This window comes from Ammodytes marinus (assembly GCF_949987685.1).
Source record: "Ammodytes marinus genome assembly, chromosome: 22".
Lineage (NCBI taxonomy): Eukaryota > Metazoa > Chordata > Actinopteri > Uranoscopiformes > Ammodytidae > Ammodytes > Ammodytes marinus.
The window spans coordinates 19,191,493-19,209,941 of NC_137226.1; the positions used below are offsets into that span (position 1 = coordinate 19,191,493).

At 40.8% G+C, this 18,449-nt stretch overlaps 2 protein-coding genes across 4 annotated transcripts in view; one reads left to right on the forward strand and one right to left on the reverse strand.

Moving 5' to 3' along the window:
• The window catches only part of LOC307268413 (NXPE family member 3-like), a 30,038-nt gene extending 21,095 nt beyond the window's left edge, over nt 1-8,943 (forward strand). For all 3 annotated transcript variants that reach the window (XM_080051033.1, XM_080051032.1, XM_080051034.1), the window contains 5 exons: nt 4,024-4,452; nt 6,425-6,720; nt 7,050-7,120; nt 7,697-7,903; nt 7,992-8,943. In XM_080051033.1, the coding sequence (XP_079907159.1) occupies nt 4,024-4,452; nt 6,425-6,720; nt 7,050-7,120; nt 7,697-7,903; nt 7,992-8,545 (1,557 nt within the window). In that variant the 3' untranslated portion in view covers nt 8,546-8,943. The remainder of the gene's footprint in view (nt 1-4,023; nt 4,453-6,424; nt 6,721-7,049; nt 7,121-7,696; nt 7,904-7,991) is intronic.
• A 136-nt stretch (nt 8,944-9,079) lies between these two features.
• On the reverse strand, nt 9,080-18,378 carry LOC307268415 (angiopoietin-4-like). Its single transcript, XM_080051036.1, has 7 exons — nt 18,309-18,378; nt 17,843-17,917; nt 17,668-17,692; nt 17,264-17,355; nt 16,307-16,424; nt 13,294-13,479; nt 9,080-9,697 (listed from the first exon to the last, which is right to left on the reverse strand). Exons 2-7 carry the CDS (start codon nt 17,909-17,911, stop codon nt 9,399-9,401), a joined length of 789 nt encoding a protein of 262 aa, XP_079907162.1. The 5' UTR covers nt 17,912-17,917; nt 18,309-18,378; the 3' UTR covers nt 9,080-9,398.
• Between the last annotated feature and the right edge of the window lie 71 nt (nt 18,379-18,449).

An 18,449-nucleotide genomic window follows, 5' to 3' on the forward strand; every position in this document is an offset into this window, starting at 1 on the left:
CTGCCATCTCTCGTTCATTCGCTTTGTGTGGGGACACGGACTCGTTCAGCTCCGTGAGAGGTGACAATGCATCAACTCATTGCAATCAGGTGTGTTTAGCACTTACTGGCATTAGTTGATGCTGTGTCACCCATAGACTCACGGAGCCGAAAAGAGTCCGGTGCCCTCACACTTTGCTTTCAACACACGGACACGCACCATATTGCTTCCTGATTATTTGAATCTGCACGCCCTGCACGCTGCCTGCACGAGCTAGAAAACAGCTTCACGACAGCTGGCGTCGTAATAATACTACCGCTTTTGTTCAAAGGTGTCGCCAACGTGCCGACTTACTCGTAGTGGCTTTAATTAAAAGATCTTTCAAAACACACAGGGATTTAGAAAAAAATAATTGGAGGGGAGGGGCTCCGCTGAAATTTGTTCTCTGAGGGGGGACTCTCTCACACTTTGAAAACCCCTGACTTAAATCACTAAATATCTCTTCACGTTCAGCTATCTGTACGTGTGTGCGTTGAAAAGAATTCTGGTGTGAATACAGGATGGTATTCACACTATGTAAAAAAGGGGGGGGGGCACTGTAGCTAGCCACATGCCTGTTTACAGAGCCTATAGGCTGTGTATTAACGCTGTATTTCTTTCAGCTCTCACACAGTACGGACAGTTAGCGGATCATGGGGAAATATTCACTTTCATTTTGACGACAACAAGCATTCTCCAGAATCGCCTACCACACCTTTTTAAAGTAACATCACATTGGCTTAGCTTCATACAGTAGGTCCCATGGCACAAATGATCACACCACCAGGCAGAATGCAAACAATGGGTCTCTCAGTTCAACATTCTCTCAACTGTTACTATTTTGGGAGTCAGGAACTTGGAGGCTGCATCTTATCTTGTCTTCAGACCCCCAGAGCCCTTGACACATAACCTAAACAAGCAGGCTAAGAAGAGTTAAGGACTCTTCTTACATATATATACATACATAATGTAGCCAGTTTGACCGTCTTCAGTCATTTAAATATGATACAATGCAAAGGCTCATTCATGAAGCCAAGATATGGAGATTGCGGTAGAAAACGGCCAACTTCGTTCTACTTGGCTCCAAGTGTGCTCACAGTATTAGTTTGTTGACATGTCCTCTTGTTCCCTTGGTGTACTACCACAACACAGCTGCAGGTAAACACAGCAATGACCCCTCCAGCCGTCTGGTAGCTACTGAGTCAACATAACAGTGAAAAAAAAGACATGACTTGTTTTGACTGCATCCAAATAAATAGTTAGGCAAAATTGCCATGTTGTGTTCAAAGCATAGATAGTATATAAAATGGATGTAGCATCCGGACTGATCTCAGTTATTTCAACTGCATCCAGTCGTCCTCTCCTATGCGTGACGCCATCTTGTCAGATTTTGACTCCACCTCATTTCCTCTTACCAAAAAAGGGCATTGATGTGACGTTGGGGGGAGGGAGATACGCCCATCTAGCTGACATATACATCGGAGGCGAAGTGAGGGCCAGCAGCTAGCTGTCACTCAAGAGGCCGAGCCCCTAATTATTCATACATTTTAACCTCCCAATAGAATAAAAACTAGCCAGGTACAAAAAAATTCACCCCCCTCAGTGTTGTAATGGAGATATGTCTTAAACATACAGACTAGACTTTTTTTGTACCAGGCATTAAATAGGTTTAATAATGCTGTGAAAACGGCCTATTTAACATGGGAGTCAATGAGAAATGTCTCTATTATGAAACCTGCCCCTAGGGGCCACTCGGAAAACTGCATTGTTTGTCACTTCCACATTGGATGCTGGTAGAATTCGCTGTGGTTGGGGCTTGGTTCAAAGCGTAAAAGGTGAAGTCAGTAATTCTGGGGCTTGTTGTCAAAATCACTTTTTGTCAAAATCAATAATAAACTCCTCGCGATCCACTAATTGTCTGAAGGGGAGAGTGGCCTAAGTTGTGCATCTTGGAAGTTGTTCCACCCCTTGTTTCTAGAAAACCATGGAAGAAATTGGAAATGTGACCACATATTTAAGAAGAGCCATCCATTTGACTCATCCTGTAAAGAAGGGAGACACAAGGAATAAGATATAAGCACATTTAAGCTAAAAAAAAACTGTGTTTTGCCTTTCAAAGTAAAATTTCCATGATCAAGGTTTTTTGATTATTGTGTCTGAACAATTATAGACAAGTTTGAAAACATTTGACACATGTTTTAGTGCTTTGGTATGCTACATTTTGAGTCTATACAGTTAGCACGATGTCAGCCCTAAACTGCTGCATCATGCTTATTATCCAAAATTCTGGGGATGTCAAAGGGCCTGGGTGAGTTATAAGTAAGTAAGTAAGTAAAATGTATTTATAAAAGCACATTTATGACAGTTTGCACTGTCCAAAGTGCTGTACATAGTGCATTCAGTAGGTAAACAATGAAGGTAAAATAACAATAACCAAAATAAAAGACGTAAAGCCCATACATCCACATAAACACAGATAGTAGTGCAGAGGTAAGATAGTTAATGGGGAGGAAACACCAGGGTGCACATATGGGGTTTGAGCCTTGATTTAAAGGCAGAAATGTAGGGGAATCACATTTGTCAGGTGGCAGTTGGTTCCACAAGCACGGAGCAACTAGTGCAAAGTACATTTCTGAGAGTTGTGCCAGTGGCATGGCTGTATACGCTGGTCACCAAAATAAAGTGATTGTCTACAGTAGCTCAGAAGAGAGTGACATCTCAATTCCACTTAACGACACCACTGATGAGAGTTCAGATGGCCAGAAAGATGATGATGGTGACTTTGTCATTGTGAGCTTTGCAGGTAAAACCATTAGATCTGCTAGGTCTTGTTTAAGAAAATTGTCCTTCAATCTTTGTCAACTATTTACTTTAAATAAACCTTAAATAAGTAATTGTCTAATGGATTTGTCTTGCATTACAGTTTATGAGATATATAGCAATGGCACAATTCACCCCATGGTATTCTCTCCAACCGCACAACTCACACCACACCGGGGGCATCAGTTGTGCATCAAGACAACTTTTTTTCCGAAAGCTATATTTCTTCAACACTTTATTCCAGATCCAAAGTTTTTATTGCCAGGGATGCACAACACCCTGAAATATATGTATATATTTGAGTTGGAGACTTTACTGTCAAGGCCTTACTTTAAAGTCACTTTGAGTGAAAAGTTGCACAACTTAGGCCACTCTCCCCTACTGTGTTTATGTGCTGATAAAAATCCAATGTTAAGACAAAGCCTAGCTCTGAAAACTAGTATGTAAACAAAAGGGGTGCGGAGCAACCCCCTGTAGCTAGCAACAACGCTATCAATACACGCTAAGATTTAATGCACTGAAAGTACAGGTAGCGTGTGTTTCTACTGTAGCACGTGTGACAACAAGCTGGCCAAAATTGAAATAAGTGAAGCCAAATACTTATCAAGTCCATAGTATAAGCCAATCAGTAGCTTATGGATAGCATTGTTGCTACAGTGGGTTGCCCTTTTGTTGACATACCCAAGTACAGAGCTATAGGCTGGCTGTGTATCAACACAGCCTATAGTGTAGTAGTTTTTTGTTTATTTAGTTTTTTTCCGCGCACACACAAACACAAGCAGATCTTGAGGAGATATTTACTGATTTGGACAAACACTGATTTTGACAACAAGCATTCTCCAAAATCACTGACTGCACCTTTTTAAAACTCTTTCTAAAACATCTACTTTCCTTTAGCGCCATCTTTCTGCACTGGGTTATTAAGATATTTTTTTGGCATTTTTATGCTTTATTGGTAGTGTAGAGACAGAGTTGAAATGGAGCAGAGAGGGGAGTGACATACAGAGAACGACCGCGGGCTGCAATCGAACCCGGGTCCGCTGCTGGCCGAGGCCCATGGGGGGGACGCCCTACCAACTGAGCTAAGGGCGCCCTTCCTTTGCGCTTTTGTTGCATTTGTTGAATTTTCTTTCGGAACACTTTTTTGATGGCCATTTCACTCTCGATCCCCTCTGTCTGTTTCAGCATGATGTGAAGTTCAAAATGGCTCCCTCTCACCCTGAAATGCCACCAGGATCCTGCACTTTCCAGCCACTGTCTTCTATGGACGCTGCAGAGGAACTCCTCCTACTAGAGTCCATTGCTTGGCCTGAAAGTCCCCGCTCGTCGCCACATCCTCCCTCCCTGGAGCAGACCAGCGATCCGGCTCACAGCACCTTTACCATTCTACCACAGAAGGGAGGGAGGCAGTGGCACACAGGGGATCAGCTGAAGGTTACCATCAAACTGTACAACTTCCAGGGCCTTCGCAAGAAGTACGGGGGAGACTTCTTACTCGCCCGTTTGTATAACCCATCGCTTGAGGCGGGCGTGGCGGGGCAAGTAGTCGATCATCTCAATGGCTCCTACTCCGCGGTGTTCCCTTTACTATGGGAAGGAAGTGCACAGGTCGAGGTGATTGATAAAAAAAAACATCATGTTACATGTTATTGTAGGGGAGAACGGGGTAATTTGTCACACGGGTTGGTTGTCACAATCGTTATATCTCGGAACCAGAAGGCGCTGTCTGTGAAATTTTGGTATGTAAATATCCAGAATTGGGATAAGAGGTCACCTACATGCTGAATTTGAGGTGAGAGGACTGTTTGTGTTTTTCATGTCAAATTGAAAATATTTAGCTCCTCAGTATTTTTCTTCTAGGCTTTTACAGAATGGGTTTATAACAAAACACTTGTTACCCATAAAAAGTGTGAAGGGTAAACTATAGTTTAGATTGTGGTTAGCAAGTTGTCAGATGGTTGTTGGCCTTGATGCTAGCAAAAAATTCAAGTTGGGGTTGGTCGTCACATTTTTGGGGGGGTTGGTTGTCACAAGTGATCCAAAGGCTACAGCCAGAAAAGGAACCCAATAACGAAATAAATTGTCAAGCTGTATCCTCACTGACACCACAGAGAAGGAAAGAATAGAGCAGGAAAAGGCAGCTAGCATGCAAAGGAAAAAAGGGCAACAAAATCAAAACAACCCAGTGCATCCCAAACTAGACAAGCTGCCAAGGCTACATTAAGTTATATAGGCCTATTTGTCAACTTGACAATGCAATTGCATTTTCAAATTTAGTTCTACTTTCTTTCCTTCTTTTCAAGATTATTCCCATTAAGATAACATTGTGACAAACAACCCCATAGTGTATGACAACCGACCCCTTGATGGGGTTGATTGTCACAATGTGTAAGGGTGTCTTTGATGATTAATTTCTTCTTTATTACAATAAGATAGAAAAAGTGAGGGGTACACATTTCAAGCCAACAGTTTAAGCTTCAATGTAATGTAGGAATGACTATCGAAAGATTTTTAGGTGATGAGCAATTCTCAGTAGAGTAAAAAGTGTGCCTACTTACCCCGTTCTCCCCCACTGCAAGCGTTCAACTTCAATCCATGCATTTAAGCCCTGCACCCCTTAGGTACTGCACCTACGCATATTTACTTGCATAGCACATGTGCAGTTTGTAATGATAACAGATAGTCTAGCGAGACAAGCCTGCTTTTGAAAGCTTCACATTGATTTTGCTGTCCTCGTAATGTTGTTGTCTAACCAAAAGTATACAGCCAACCAAACCCCCTCAATGAATAACACGAGCGTTGAGATGTAGCCTTCAAGCGTCAAATGTTATAGACTCTTATAGACATGTTGATCCACATAAGGAGTAAAACTAAAAATAATTGAAACATGTATCTAGTTTCAATCTTTATTATACTATCTATGGTTTCAATACATAAAATAATGAAAATAGAAATGCCCTGCGTAAGTAGTAGCCACCAGTCATTCTGGGCCCTCCTCAATTTCCATCCATTGGTGAAGGGCAGCCTCTGATTGGTTCATGTAGTGGTCAAACCAGTCTTTTTTGAATGGGCGAAGGTCCAGACTGTTTTGCGGGAGAGAAAGGAATGTGAACCTCCCAAGATCAGGCTGGTCTCGCCAGGCAAGATGATGGAGGCAGATGTATTCTTCCACTAGACAAATCTTTTGTTTTTCTGAGAGACAATGGGACTGCAGTTTCAGACCAAAGTAATATCCTGTTTAAACATTTATGCTAAAATGCACAGATAATGTTACAACAAACTGCTTTCCCTCTTTGATTTTTGAATCAATAGACCACTCTCTAAATACTTTCAAGTGCAAAGTATCTCTCTAACTACAACCCAATGCACACAATTTACAAATCCAACGCTTGACAGACCATCTGTGCTTAGTTACGGTTGCTAAACTATGATTGGATAATTTCTGTTCAAGGGGAATGATTCAAGTGAATGGTCAATTCTTCAATATCTGATTTAGGCCTGAAACAAAGTGTGCAGATTCAAGTAGTATTCCTTTCATTTGCCTTTACTGATATGACTGGACTTGAGACAATGTCTATTCTTTCAGGTGACGCTGGTTCACCCCAGTGAGGCTGTCGCAGTGCTGCGCAGGCTGACCAGCGAGCAGCCAGACAGGATTTACTTCCAGAGCCTCTTCCGATCAAACTTACTCTCTCAAATTACAACCTGTAACTACTGCCTGCGCTCAACCCAGCAGCCCCTATGCAACTTCACCGACCTCTATACAGGCGAGTCTTGGTTCTGCTATAAGCCAAAGAAGCTGAGCTGTGATGCTAGGATCAACCACTCCAGAGGGGGATTCAACCAAAACATCACTGCAATGGAGGAGAAGCTCTTTAAGAGGTGAGGAAGCAGACAGGACTGGCATGTTGTAATAAATACTGTATGTACTTAGAGTGTTAATCCTAAAGGTGTTTAGAGCCTTAGATATTACAAATCAAAATAGTCAGTCCTAATCACACAAGTTGACTTTAATTCTGTGTTGACCTGCACAGGGACTGCAGATGGAAATTAGCAAACTGCTATAATCTGGTACAATGCATCTTTTTTATGTGAAATTAATGTTACTTTGTACATGGTCCCTGACAAATAAACTAATAAACTAAACTGAATTAAACATGACACTCACATGTTATCACCATTTTCAAGCTGTCATGTGGGCTTCTCTCCAGTGGTATCAACATGAAAGTTTCCATTCGGGCTTCAGGAGCTGCCAATGTTACTGTGTTGCCTAAAAAAAAAGGTAAAGCACCTCTTTTATTAATGCCACCACGGTCTATAATAATAATAATAATTTGTAAACCTAATTTACAGACGAAAATAAAACAGACCAAGAAAAATATATTTTAAATGACATATTTTTTATGTTGCCACTTTTAGCAGCTAGCCGTTACACTAGCCACGTTTACCACCAAAAAGAGGTGCTGCTCTCACGTCCTCATTGGCAGCATGTTTATTTTTTATTTTTTTGAAGGCCATTCATACTACACCAGGTGAGGTAGATGAGGTTGGTAGGCCTATATTGAAAGTCCAATAAAGTTGATATAAAATAAAGATCCCTTTTTAAAAACAGACACAATAGCAAAACTATGAGGCTAACGGTATTCTTTGTTTATCTTACTGTCAACAAATCTTATGGTAAGACCAAAACCAACCGTCTATTTGTTTTATTAAAAATTCATATTTATTCGTGACATTCACATTCTTGGGGGCTGAGTACCATGGACAGTTTTGGGAGAGACCTTAGCTTTTGGTCTTCTCTGGTGTTGTTGGCTATTAGTATCTTACAAATAATCCGTATCCGTTTAATTCCTCTCAGGTCAACCAGAGATGAAGACCAGTAGTGGGAAGTCTGGACACTCTGGCTATTACTACCAGGGTGTGTGGCGGACACTAGGGGGCCCCACGATTCACCACTTCAACACTTCTTCTTCTATTAGTCAATGTCTGAAAGGCAAGGTGGTACATCTTTATGGAGACTCCACCGTCAGGCAGTGGTTTGAACACCTCTTAGCAACAGTACCAGGTAGGTAACTCATAAAGGTTTCTGTCAACAAGTTGATTTAATTCATTTTAACTGATCCGTTAATCTGTTCTCTCTGCAATACTTTTAGATCTTAAGGAATTCAACCTGCACAGCCTGAAGCAAGGTGGACCTTTCATGGCCTTTGACTATGCAAACAACATCATGGTGACTTATCGCTGCCATGGTCCTCCTATCCGTTTTGCCAGCATCCCGGTCAGTGATCTGCGTTATATTGCAAATGAACTAGATGGACTAATCGGAGGTACCAACACTGTTGTCATTGTTGGCATCTGGTCTCACTTCAGCACTTACCCCATCGAGGTTTACATCCATCGATTGCAGGTCATCCGCAGGGCTGTGGTGCGGCTGCTGGACAGGGCTCCGGGCACGCTGGTCGTCATACGGACCGCCAACCCCAAAGCTCTGACACTTTACGAGTCGCTAACCAACAGTGACTGGTACTCACTGCAGCGTGACAAGGTGCTCAGAGCCATGTTCAAAGATCTGAATGTTCGTCTGGTGGACGCCTGGGAGATGAGCCTGGCCCACCACCTGCCACACAATCTCCACCCACAACCTCCAATCATTAAGAATATGATTGACGTTCTCTTGTCCTACATATGCCCTACAAAGGGCGGCTAGATGTTTGTATGTACGGGGAGAGGAGTGGGGATTCAAGCACGCACACGGAGTTTATATGTTGAAAATGACTACCTCTTCTACGATGACAATTTCTCCATCCGTAGGGTATGAGGGCTCTCCTAATGGTTTGATGAGTATGAAATTGATCTGAATTATATACTATGTCCTGCACAGTCACCAGATCTCAACCCAATTGACCAACTATGGCAAAATCCAGATTAACGTTTAATACAGCACTCTACCATCATCATAGTAGATGTGTGAAACACTTGACAAGATACTGTTGACAAGACACTGTTGTCAACAGAATTATGAATATTGAATTAAATGTTAACTGGGTTCTAATTCTGCACTCTCTTTTGATGGAAAGTCTTGCACTTTTTGGTACTATCTTATGTATACAATTAAGATAAAGAAATGTATGTAAAGACCAAATATGAAATGGGACTTATTTGTATCAAAGTATTTATATAATAGTTGTAACTGTTAAACACACAGTGTGTTTTAAAAGTAATTCAAAGTCAACAGAACTGGTTGTGTAAACCAAACCATTTAATGAATATGTATCATATTACATTTTATTCTACTTCTTATTCATACAGAAACACATTGTAACTGTTAGTGCTAATACTGCTTGGTCTTAACAGACTAAACACCATATGCAGACTGTGGTGCATGAAATGAAAATAGAAAAAATTAATCTCAAAGGTAAAACAAAACTCAAAGTGTCAAATAAACCAGTGTTTAAAACTGATTTGCATTAATAAAGTCTGTTTTGGAATATGCACTCAGTCTTGGTATACCAAAATAATAAAAGCAGCATTACATGAAGATAAATGTGTGTTGGATCGTCTCACATGGACTTGATCATCATTCTGGTGGCCTTCAAGGAGTAAGGCGCGGGAGGTTTCCATGTTAACCAGTGGACGCCTGACGCCCAGCCAATGTGATCACCATAAGGATGCCAGTCGCTGTTCAGACTGGCAGAGCCACAGCGGCTGTACCACCAACCGCCACCCTCTGAAGAGGTGCATTCCATTTCAGCAATGTCCCCGAAGATGCACGGGTTGCAGCCGTCATTGTCCCTGTCGCTGGTGCTGAAGCCAGAACCATTCTGGTCAATGCCTGCATAGGCGCCACGGATGGCATCACCTTTGGACAAAGTTTGAAACCATTTAAAGATCTCATATAATAATAATTTTTGAGGTTCAAAATTATTATAGGAGTTTATACTAGAAAAAAAATGAATCTCCTCTTTCAGCCTCTGTCTGAAACGCTCCACTTTAGAGCCTGTCTCTTTAAGCCCCGCCTCCCAAAAAGCAAAGTCTGCTCTGATTGGCCCGGAATCTTACTGCCGGTTGAATCTAACTGCTGGGTTAGATTCGGGTGTATCTGGGGGTGTGCTTATCACAGGTGGAGGTATTGCTTAGGGGCAGACAACTACAACAGAGCATGGGCAGAGATCAGATGGGAATTGAATGTCAGCTAGGCGGCAGGCTGACAGCAGCAAAAGGGAAGTGGAGGTCCGTGCGAGACTAGTTTGTTTGACATGCTGTGATATTAATGTCCTCACTGTTTACAAGACAGCCTCCAGTGTTGACTCTTTGTATCACTATGCTGACATCACTAAAGCTGTTTCTTCAGTTTTTTTCACAGTTTGACTCTTCTTCCTATTTGAGTAACTTGTATTGGCGCTGTCCATTTCAACATACAGGACACATGGAAGTATTAGGGCAGTGACGATTATAAAGCTAAAAATGTACTTCTCTATTTACACACCAAATGGGAGCATAAATGAGCCTTTAGTTAGTGCAATAAATTGGAAGAGGAAAATATGTCATTCCATCCTTCAAACGTTACACTGCCTCATTGTCATGTAGCATGAAGCATTTTAACAAGTGTAGATCAACAGACCATTTTTATGGACACATTACAAATGAGACCATCCTCTAAAATGCTCTACATATTGCTTTATGCCTCAAAACAGAAAGACGGCACTGTTGTCAGCAGATAAATGAAAGTCAAGGGAAACATCTTAAAAGGGAAGCAACAAAGGTCCCATATTGCGCAAATGCACTTTTGCGATGTTTTTGAACATAATTATGGGTCTACGGTGTGCCTAGAGACTGCCAAAGTATATATATAAAAAAATCTCTCTCCTTTTCTCACTCTCCCCCTTTCTGAAACCCTCCACCCCTCCCCCCAATATACTCCAGTCAGAATTCTCCTCGTTAAACTGGAAAGCCAGAAGCTTCCACTGTGCAGCCCACCCCCCTATTTCTTATTGGTCCACGGCCCGAGATCCTCTGGAAAAATATTCCTTCACCCCCATGTTGTTTGCTTGTTGCTAAGCGGCAAGATGCCTGTAGTACAGCAAAGCATGCTGAATGTTGCATAATCCACTAATTTATCTTAACCACAGCAGTCTATTAATGCCTATTAACGGATAGGAAGCTACTAGTGCTTTTTTCCAAACAGTGAAACTGAAAGAAATGTTTTTATTGGTATTTTTGCCTGACTGGTGTATAGCTATTAGCTTTGGGACAAGCATTCAGCTTTTGCTCATAAAAACATATTTCTATTCCCCACACCAGTCTGGAAATGCCTCGTTTTAGCAAGACAAAGTATTGGAAGGTAATAGTGAAGAAGTCTGACTTTGAAGATAATGTTTTCACTGATTTTAGTGATATTTTTAGCCGCTAGCTTCCGAGCTAGCTTCGGGACAAGCATTCAGCTTCTGCTCATAAAAACATATTTCTATTCCCCACAGCAGTCTGGCAATGCCTCGTTTTTAGCAAGACAAAGTATTGGAAGGTAAGAAGTCTGACTTTGAAGATAATTTTTTCACTGATTTTAGTAATATTTTTAGCAGCTAGCTCCCGAGCTAACTTCGCAGTAGCCACCATCTTTTGCAGCAGTTTTATTGTGAACATGCCGTTTCCATTAGCTTGTGCATCGGTATGAACATAGTCTTTCATGTAGACAAGGATCGGTCATGTCAAACTGTTCAAAGTGCGGCTGAGCTCCTGCGTTACTAGCACTAGACATGGTTCTTCTCACGGGTAGGCTAAACCTAACTGTGCTAACAGGCACAGCAAATATGTCATCATTGTTTACAAACAGACAGAGGGCGAGGCATATGGCTTCGCTTCCGGACAGGGGCGTAGATTGTATATTTACGAGGGGAGCTGCAGCTCGGTTTCAAAAATAGGCCACCGTGAGATTAGCTGAAAATCAGGGTATAGAGGCATAGTACAATAAATGATCTGAAAGTTTTTTTCAGCAAACAATTAAAGGTCACATATTATGCTAAATGCACTTTTTAAATATGTTCCAACATATCCATGGGTTCACGGTGTGCCTAGAGACTGCCAAAATATTTTAAAAAAATAACAATCTCTCCTTTTCTCACTCTCCCCCTTTCTGAAACCCCCACCCCTCCCCCCTCCAGTCAGAATTCTCGCCGACTATTATGTAATAGTCGGCACAGCCACATCCCCATATTTTCTTTATATGTCCATGCTTCCCCCCCCACATTAGTAGCCAGAAACTTCCACCGTGCAGTAGTCTATGATAACCCCACCCCCCCATTTCTTATTGGTCCACGGCCCCGAGATCCTCTGGAAAATTTTCCGAGCGACAGCCATGTTGCTTTCCCCGCTAAGCGACAAGATGCCCATAGTACAGCCTGAATGTTACATACACCAACACAGAATGCTTTTGCTCATACTCCACTAATTTATCTTAACCACAGCAGTCTATGCCTCGTTTTTAATAACACAACGGATAGGAAGCTACTTGTGGGTTTTTTCAAACAGTGAAACTGAAAGAAATGTTTTTATTGGTATTTTTGCCTGACTTGTGTATAGCTATTAGCTTTGGGACAAGCATTCAGCTTTTGCTCATAAAAACATAATTCTATTACCCACACCAGTCTGGAAATGCCTCGTTTTTAACAGGACAAAGGATTGGAACTTAACAGTGTAGAAGTCAACTTTGAAGATCATTTTTTCACTGATTTTAGTGGTATTTTTAGCCGGTAGCTCCTGAGCTAGCTTCGCAGTAGCCACCATCTTTTGCAGCATTTTTATTGTGAACATGCCGTTTCCATTAGCTTGGAAACGGCAAGTCAGTGCATCTGTATGAACATAGTCTTTCATCTAGACAAGAATAGGTCATGTCAAACTGTTCAAAGTGCGTTACTAGCACTAGACTTGATTCTTCTCATGGGAAGGCTAACTGCGCTAACGGGCCAAGCAAATACGTCATCATTGTTTACAAACAGACAGAGGGAAAGGCGTATCTGGCTTCGCTTCCGGACAGGGGGCGGGGGCAGCTCAAAGATTGTATATTTATGAGGGGAGCTGCAGCTCTTTTTAAAAAATAGGCCATTGTGAGATTAGCTGAACATCAGCATAGTACAATAAATTATCTGAAAGTTTTTTTCAGCAAACAATTAAAGAAAAACGTATTAGGGACCACTAAGACCATATAATATGGTGTATAATAGAACCGAAAAGTGTATAATATGGGAGCTTTAAAGAAAAACGTATTAGGGACCACTAAGACCATATGATATGGTGTATAATAGAACCGAAAAGTGTATACTATGAGACATTTAACAACGTAACAACAATACTTGATAAAACCTCCATCTTTGTGGTGTGCTCTCAGACTTCACAATTATCTGATAATGATAATAAGGAAAGTAATATGGAGAAAAGTTCAAAATAATCCACGTGCATTACCTGCAGTTCCACTGTATGTCCCGACGTGCAGTTTGAAAGCCGCTTTCTCGTTGCCCAATCTGAAGTTATTGTACTGGGCGAAAGCAGTGGAGCCTTCGTGGTCCCACAGGTCCACTCTCAGGGTCCACTTCTTGGTCTTGTTCTTGGTCAGAGAGAGAACCTTCTTCAGACCGAGCCAGTGGTCGTCTACGAGAATCCGCAGAACACAAGGATAGGATTTAGATTTTTCTGGTATGTCTTTGCCCAATTGAATTAAAGGTGGAGTCAGTTTACGCTTGTTGACTAAATTGATCTGCTACCTGTCGGTGTAGTGTGTATGCTGGACAAAAAAGCGATAATACACAGCCTAGGCTCTATAAACTGGCATGTTGTTAGCTATACGGTTGGCCCCCTTTGTTTACATATTCTTTGCTTACATACCACTTTACAGAGCCTAAGCTGTGTATTCACACCAGATTTCAGTTTATATACAGGGTTCGTACAGCTTTTTAAGAGTAAAATTCAAGCACTTTTCCAGCACTTTCAAGATACAATGTCAACTTTTTCAAGGAAGCCGAAGCTTTAAATATATACAGTATATAAATAAATGCTTATGATTTCATACATTGCCTTATCTGTAAAATGGGAGTGTTCATAATATAATGTGTATGGACAATCACCAAATTGCAGTATGGCCCTAAGGAGACCTTTATCAGTTTAGTTCATATGCCAAAAATGACCATCTATCAGGTTAATAACAACATGACTATACTTGAGCAATATCACATGAGATGGAGCATATTGTCACTCTATATCAGTGCTGCTGCAGTGTCCTCTCTCCCAGCCAATTATTTTTGCTAGTGTCCTGCAAGTTTACATATTGTTTATAATAAATCAGAAATAAAGACAATTGGAAAATGTGATAAAACATCAAAAATCTTATTAAAATAAACTAATTCATGAATTGCAAAGTCGTAGGACAAATTTTAAGTAAACATTGGGTGTGGACACATTAGAAGTGGAGGTCTGGGGGTCCCCCCCAAAAATCTTTGAGCATTAAACACTTAATTTCCTGCATTCTGGTGAATTTTTATGAAGCAATGTGTGCCTTTTCTGCATTCATTTTAATGAAAAAAAGGAGAACATTCACGGTTCCGCTGACACAAATTTAATTGAATAGCCTACAATGCATGTGTAGTGCTTTCAAATATCTCCTGTAGCCTATTGTTAAAACATTTGGTTAAACTGTAATAAAGGTAATTATTCTATATCATGTCTACTATTGAGGGTTGAGTGGCTGGTGGTATTTTACTAGCAGCATTAGGCTTTATTCAAAGAAGAAAACAAGTAGGGAACAGTTCAACACCAATGCAAACCAACCTACTAAAATAAAAACATCTGGGGACCAACCCAGATATTTTATTTTAGTAGGCTCCCTCCTCTATGCTACCTTAATTTGTGTTATGAAAAGTGCTATAAATGTGCAATACATAAGATACAGTTAATTACACAGAAGAATAAAAGCATTTTTATTGGCGGATGAGCCATTAATAACTTTGCAAACCTAATTTTCAAACAAATGTACCAAAAACAATGTACAAAACGATCCAAAGAACTTCTGAATTTACTAGAGTGAAATTGAAGCGTTAATATGTTTGATGCATGCGCGATTGCGCGCTCACCGGCCGGCGGGGACACAATTCTTATCAGCGGAAACTTGGCACGCTATCAACACACATAGAGAAGGTGCAGGGAGGGGGCTCGCCTCACGCTTCGAATGCACAGTGCACATCAAAGTATAACCTTAATGCGCGTTCAGAAAGAGGAAGTCACGGCACTCATGCCCGTATCTCACTGGGCTGCGACTGTTTGCGACAAGTTGGAGACTGCAGTCGCGAGGGAGTCTCTAAACTGTCTCCAAACGTTCGCGGAGGTCTCAATTTCCTCGCATGAGTGTAACATCACGTTACAATGAAGTAACCCCCAAGCTTACGTTATCTAGCTAACAACATGAATTTGGAGCAATACATTATTGAAAACTAGCTGGTCAGCTAATTGCTAACGGTGTTGAGCATCAATTTAGCATGCTATTTATTTGTATCAACAAGTCAATTACACATACAAACTCGGGATTTGGTGTAACTTGCAAAGAAGAACATGATTGAACAGTCAACCAGAGTGACATAGTCCGATACGTTTTAACGAAAAAAAATTCTCAACTGATTTACCTTTGGCAGGAACTCTAAGTGCCGATTCCCCCATTGTGTACAGCTGGAGGTACTTTAAGCAGACCGTACAGTAGCCTATGCCTGTCGGTTATTAGGGCCTCGTCATAACCAAATGGAAACGGATATCTGATATGGAAGTATCGGGAGCAATAGGTCCATGAGCAGCGACTCGTGGTTCTGGATAATTCCTGGAGCGATCGCCAGGTGTGGCGCGTGTCCCAGGAAAGAAAACACGGGAGCAACTGCACTCGTGCATACAAGACGGCGGCGAAGAAAACATTGCGACAGATTTTTTTTTTAATTTACAGAATAAAAAAATGAAAGAATTTGATGAATTACGACACTGGTCAATAAAGAGAAAATCCAGCATTTTCCGGCACAGTGTTCAGATTTCAAGCACATTTCAAACCTTGAAAACACTCGATTGAAAATCAAGCATTTTCCAGACTTTCAAGCATCTGTACGAACCCTGTATATAGTACAGACAGATAGCGGATAAAGAGGCGAAATTATCTGATTTTGACACAAAAGTGATATTGACCACCACCGTTCTCCAGAATCACTGACACCACCTTTAATGAATGAATGAACTAATCCATTATTCAGTACATGTAGAGCATTGGATGATGCCTTTATTCAAAACGCTTTGCAAAAGCCATTAAAAGCATGTTAGCTTTCTGTGACCTCAAGGCAAATAATAAGGTTAAATAAGCTGTGTCAGTCATTTCAACTTTTAACTCAACAAACAGATGTAGCTCAACAAAGACAACATGAAGACACAAAACGCCCTGCAGTTAAGTACTTACGTGTCGGGTTTCCGAAACCTTTTTTATACGCTGCCCATTTCCTTTCGAAGGAGAGCGCTCCCCCACTGCGTCTCTGAAACACCGTCCAGCCTCCATCTGACCTCATCTCACAGTATACCTGAGCAGGTAGATCAGTGTAAAGAAAACCATCTATAAGACTTTTAACCCACTGTCCAAACACTGAGACATGTTCTACAGGGCTTTACAAAAGATTAAATAATGTGTCAAAAACATGCAATATGTCATGTGTCCCCGACTAAGCATGTACATAGTCGAATATCTGATGGGTTGAATCTTGCCTATAGTCGACCAATAACCCAACCATGTTTTTTTTCTTCTGCTCATTAATCCATATTCTCATTGGAGACATTTGCCTCCATTTTTTTTCCACACCAGAAAAAGTGGCAGAAACAACCTGTTACAGTTTGTCTTCTTGACTTGGCATGAGAATTTATTTTATCGCAACTTATTTTAAAGTTTCATAGGCTGAAATGTATACCACAATAGTTGATGTATGATATATTGGAAGAAACAAAACAGTTCCATTGTAAAATCAAACAAATGTAGCATAAGCATTAGCATCATATAGAAGGAATTGAATGATCCTTGTTTCTTAACCACATTTTGAAACATATCGACTGTGGGATGGTCAGTCGAATCGGGCTCCTTTGATCAAAACGCCGTATAGTCGACTATCAGGGGTTACCTCTGGACATGGCACAGTTTGACCTCATTAATTTGAGTTATAAATCAAAACTAAACATTTTTGATACGCTTGGAACCAAATGTAAGACTAGAATATGTATGTAAAGAAAACTGTGGGCCCTGCTGCTGTAAACAACAACAACAACAGTGAAACAGTAAATTTTCAGTTAGCTTTCTAACCTCAAACAGTGCTCCAGGGATCAAATTTTCCTGGGAGTAAAGTTTGTTTATTCAGTGATGATTCAATGATACCTTTAACGGGGTCTTAAGTCCGGGAGGTTGGATCACATAAACCCCGCTGGCTGCTTGTGGAGAAAGAGCCTTAATCTGAGTGCAGTCTGTTCCTGAGGTTTGACAAGAGGAAAAAACAAGGATGATTCTGCATACGTATGCCATGTGCCTTCTATATTTTGTATACATTATGGAAATTTGAAAGTATACCGTAAGCAACAATAACATTAAGTTTAAGTCTTTATTGAACATGTTTAAAAAAATAATACAAACAAAATAAAACGAATGAGCTGTAAAAAAGGAAATAATTAAATTAAAAACAAACAAATGGGATCCTCAGGATCCCAAGCAACAAATACATAACTCAAATAATATAGTTCATGTTCAAAAAGGATAGGAAGAAGTTAAGAAAAACTACACCGTACCTTGAGGAGAAACTGCTTTTTGTTTCTAGAAATACAACAGAAAGTTTCACAGTGAGACATGATCAACTGGAACCATATCATGCCTTGTTCTTTTTGTTGTGACATATTAAATAAAATAGATAGAGAAGTCATGGGAGTGGGGAGGAAAGGTTCATGTATGTTTGATTTATTTTACCTCCTGCTCCGCGCAGCACAAAAGACATGACGCCAAGACGAGCCCGCAATACGCAGCCACACTCTTCATTCTGACCTGATTTTTCAAAGTTTGAAAGTGGCATGTAAATCGATAATGCAAAACATATATCACAACATTTTCAAGAGAAATCTAATCTTTTCAATGTACACTACAGTGGCACAACAGTGTCACTCCAATGTATGTTTAAAGAAAACTAAACCGCAGAACAACTCAACTCTTTGCAAAGTTCAGCCTTCACAGTTGAGAGAAGCTACACATTTAAGCCTTTGAAAGGCAAATAAATGGGCAATGGGACTACACATAAGCCTAGTAAACGACTAAGCCTAGACACTAAACTTCAGTTCCACACCACCCTTACATACTGAGCTAAGTATTACATCGCTCTGATTACAACAATTTACAATAATATGTACAATACTGACTTTAACAGCCAAGCATGTCTTACCTGTGTGTTGGACAGACCTTGTATGACAGCTCAAATTCCACTGGTGAAGCTGCACCTTTTCCCACACACCAAACGGCCACGCCTCCCTCCCCTCATGTAAACAGTACATGATGTCACTTCTGGTAACAAAGACTGAGTCTG

Coding starts and splice junctions, on each gene's coding strand:
- LOC307268415 (XM_080051036.1), bottom strand. CDS start 17,911: ATGAAGAGTGTGGCTGCGTATTGCGGGCTCGTCTTGGCGTCATGTCTT. Junction 17,356..17,667: donor AAAAGCAGTTTCTCCTCAAG/GTACGGTGTAGT, acceptor GTCAAACCTCAG/GAACAGACTGCACTCAGATT. Junction 13,480..16,306: donor AGGTTTCGGAAACCCGACAC/GTAAGTACTTAA, acceptor GGATTCTCGTAG/ACGACCACTGGCTCGGTCTG.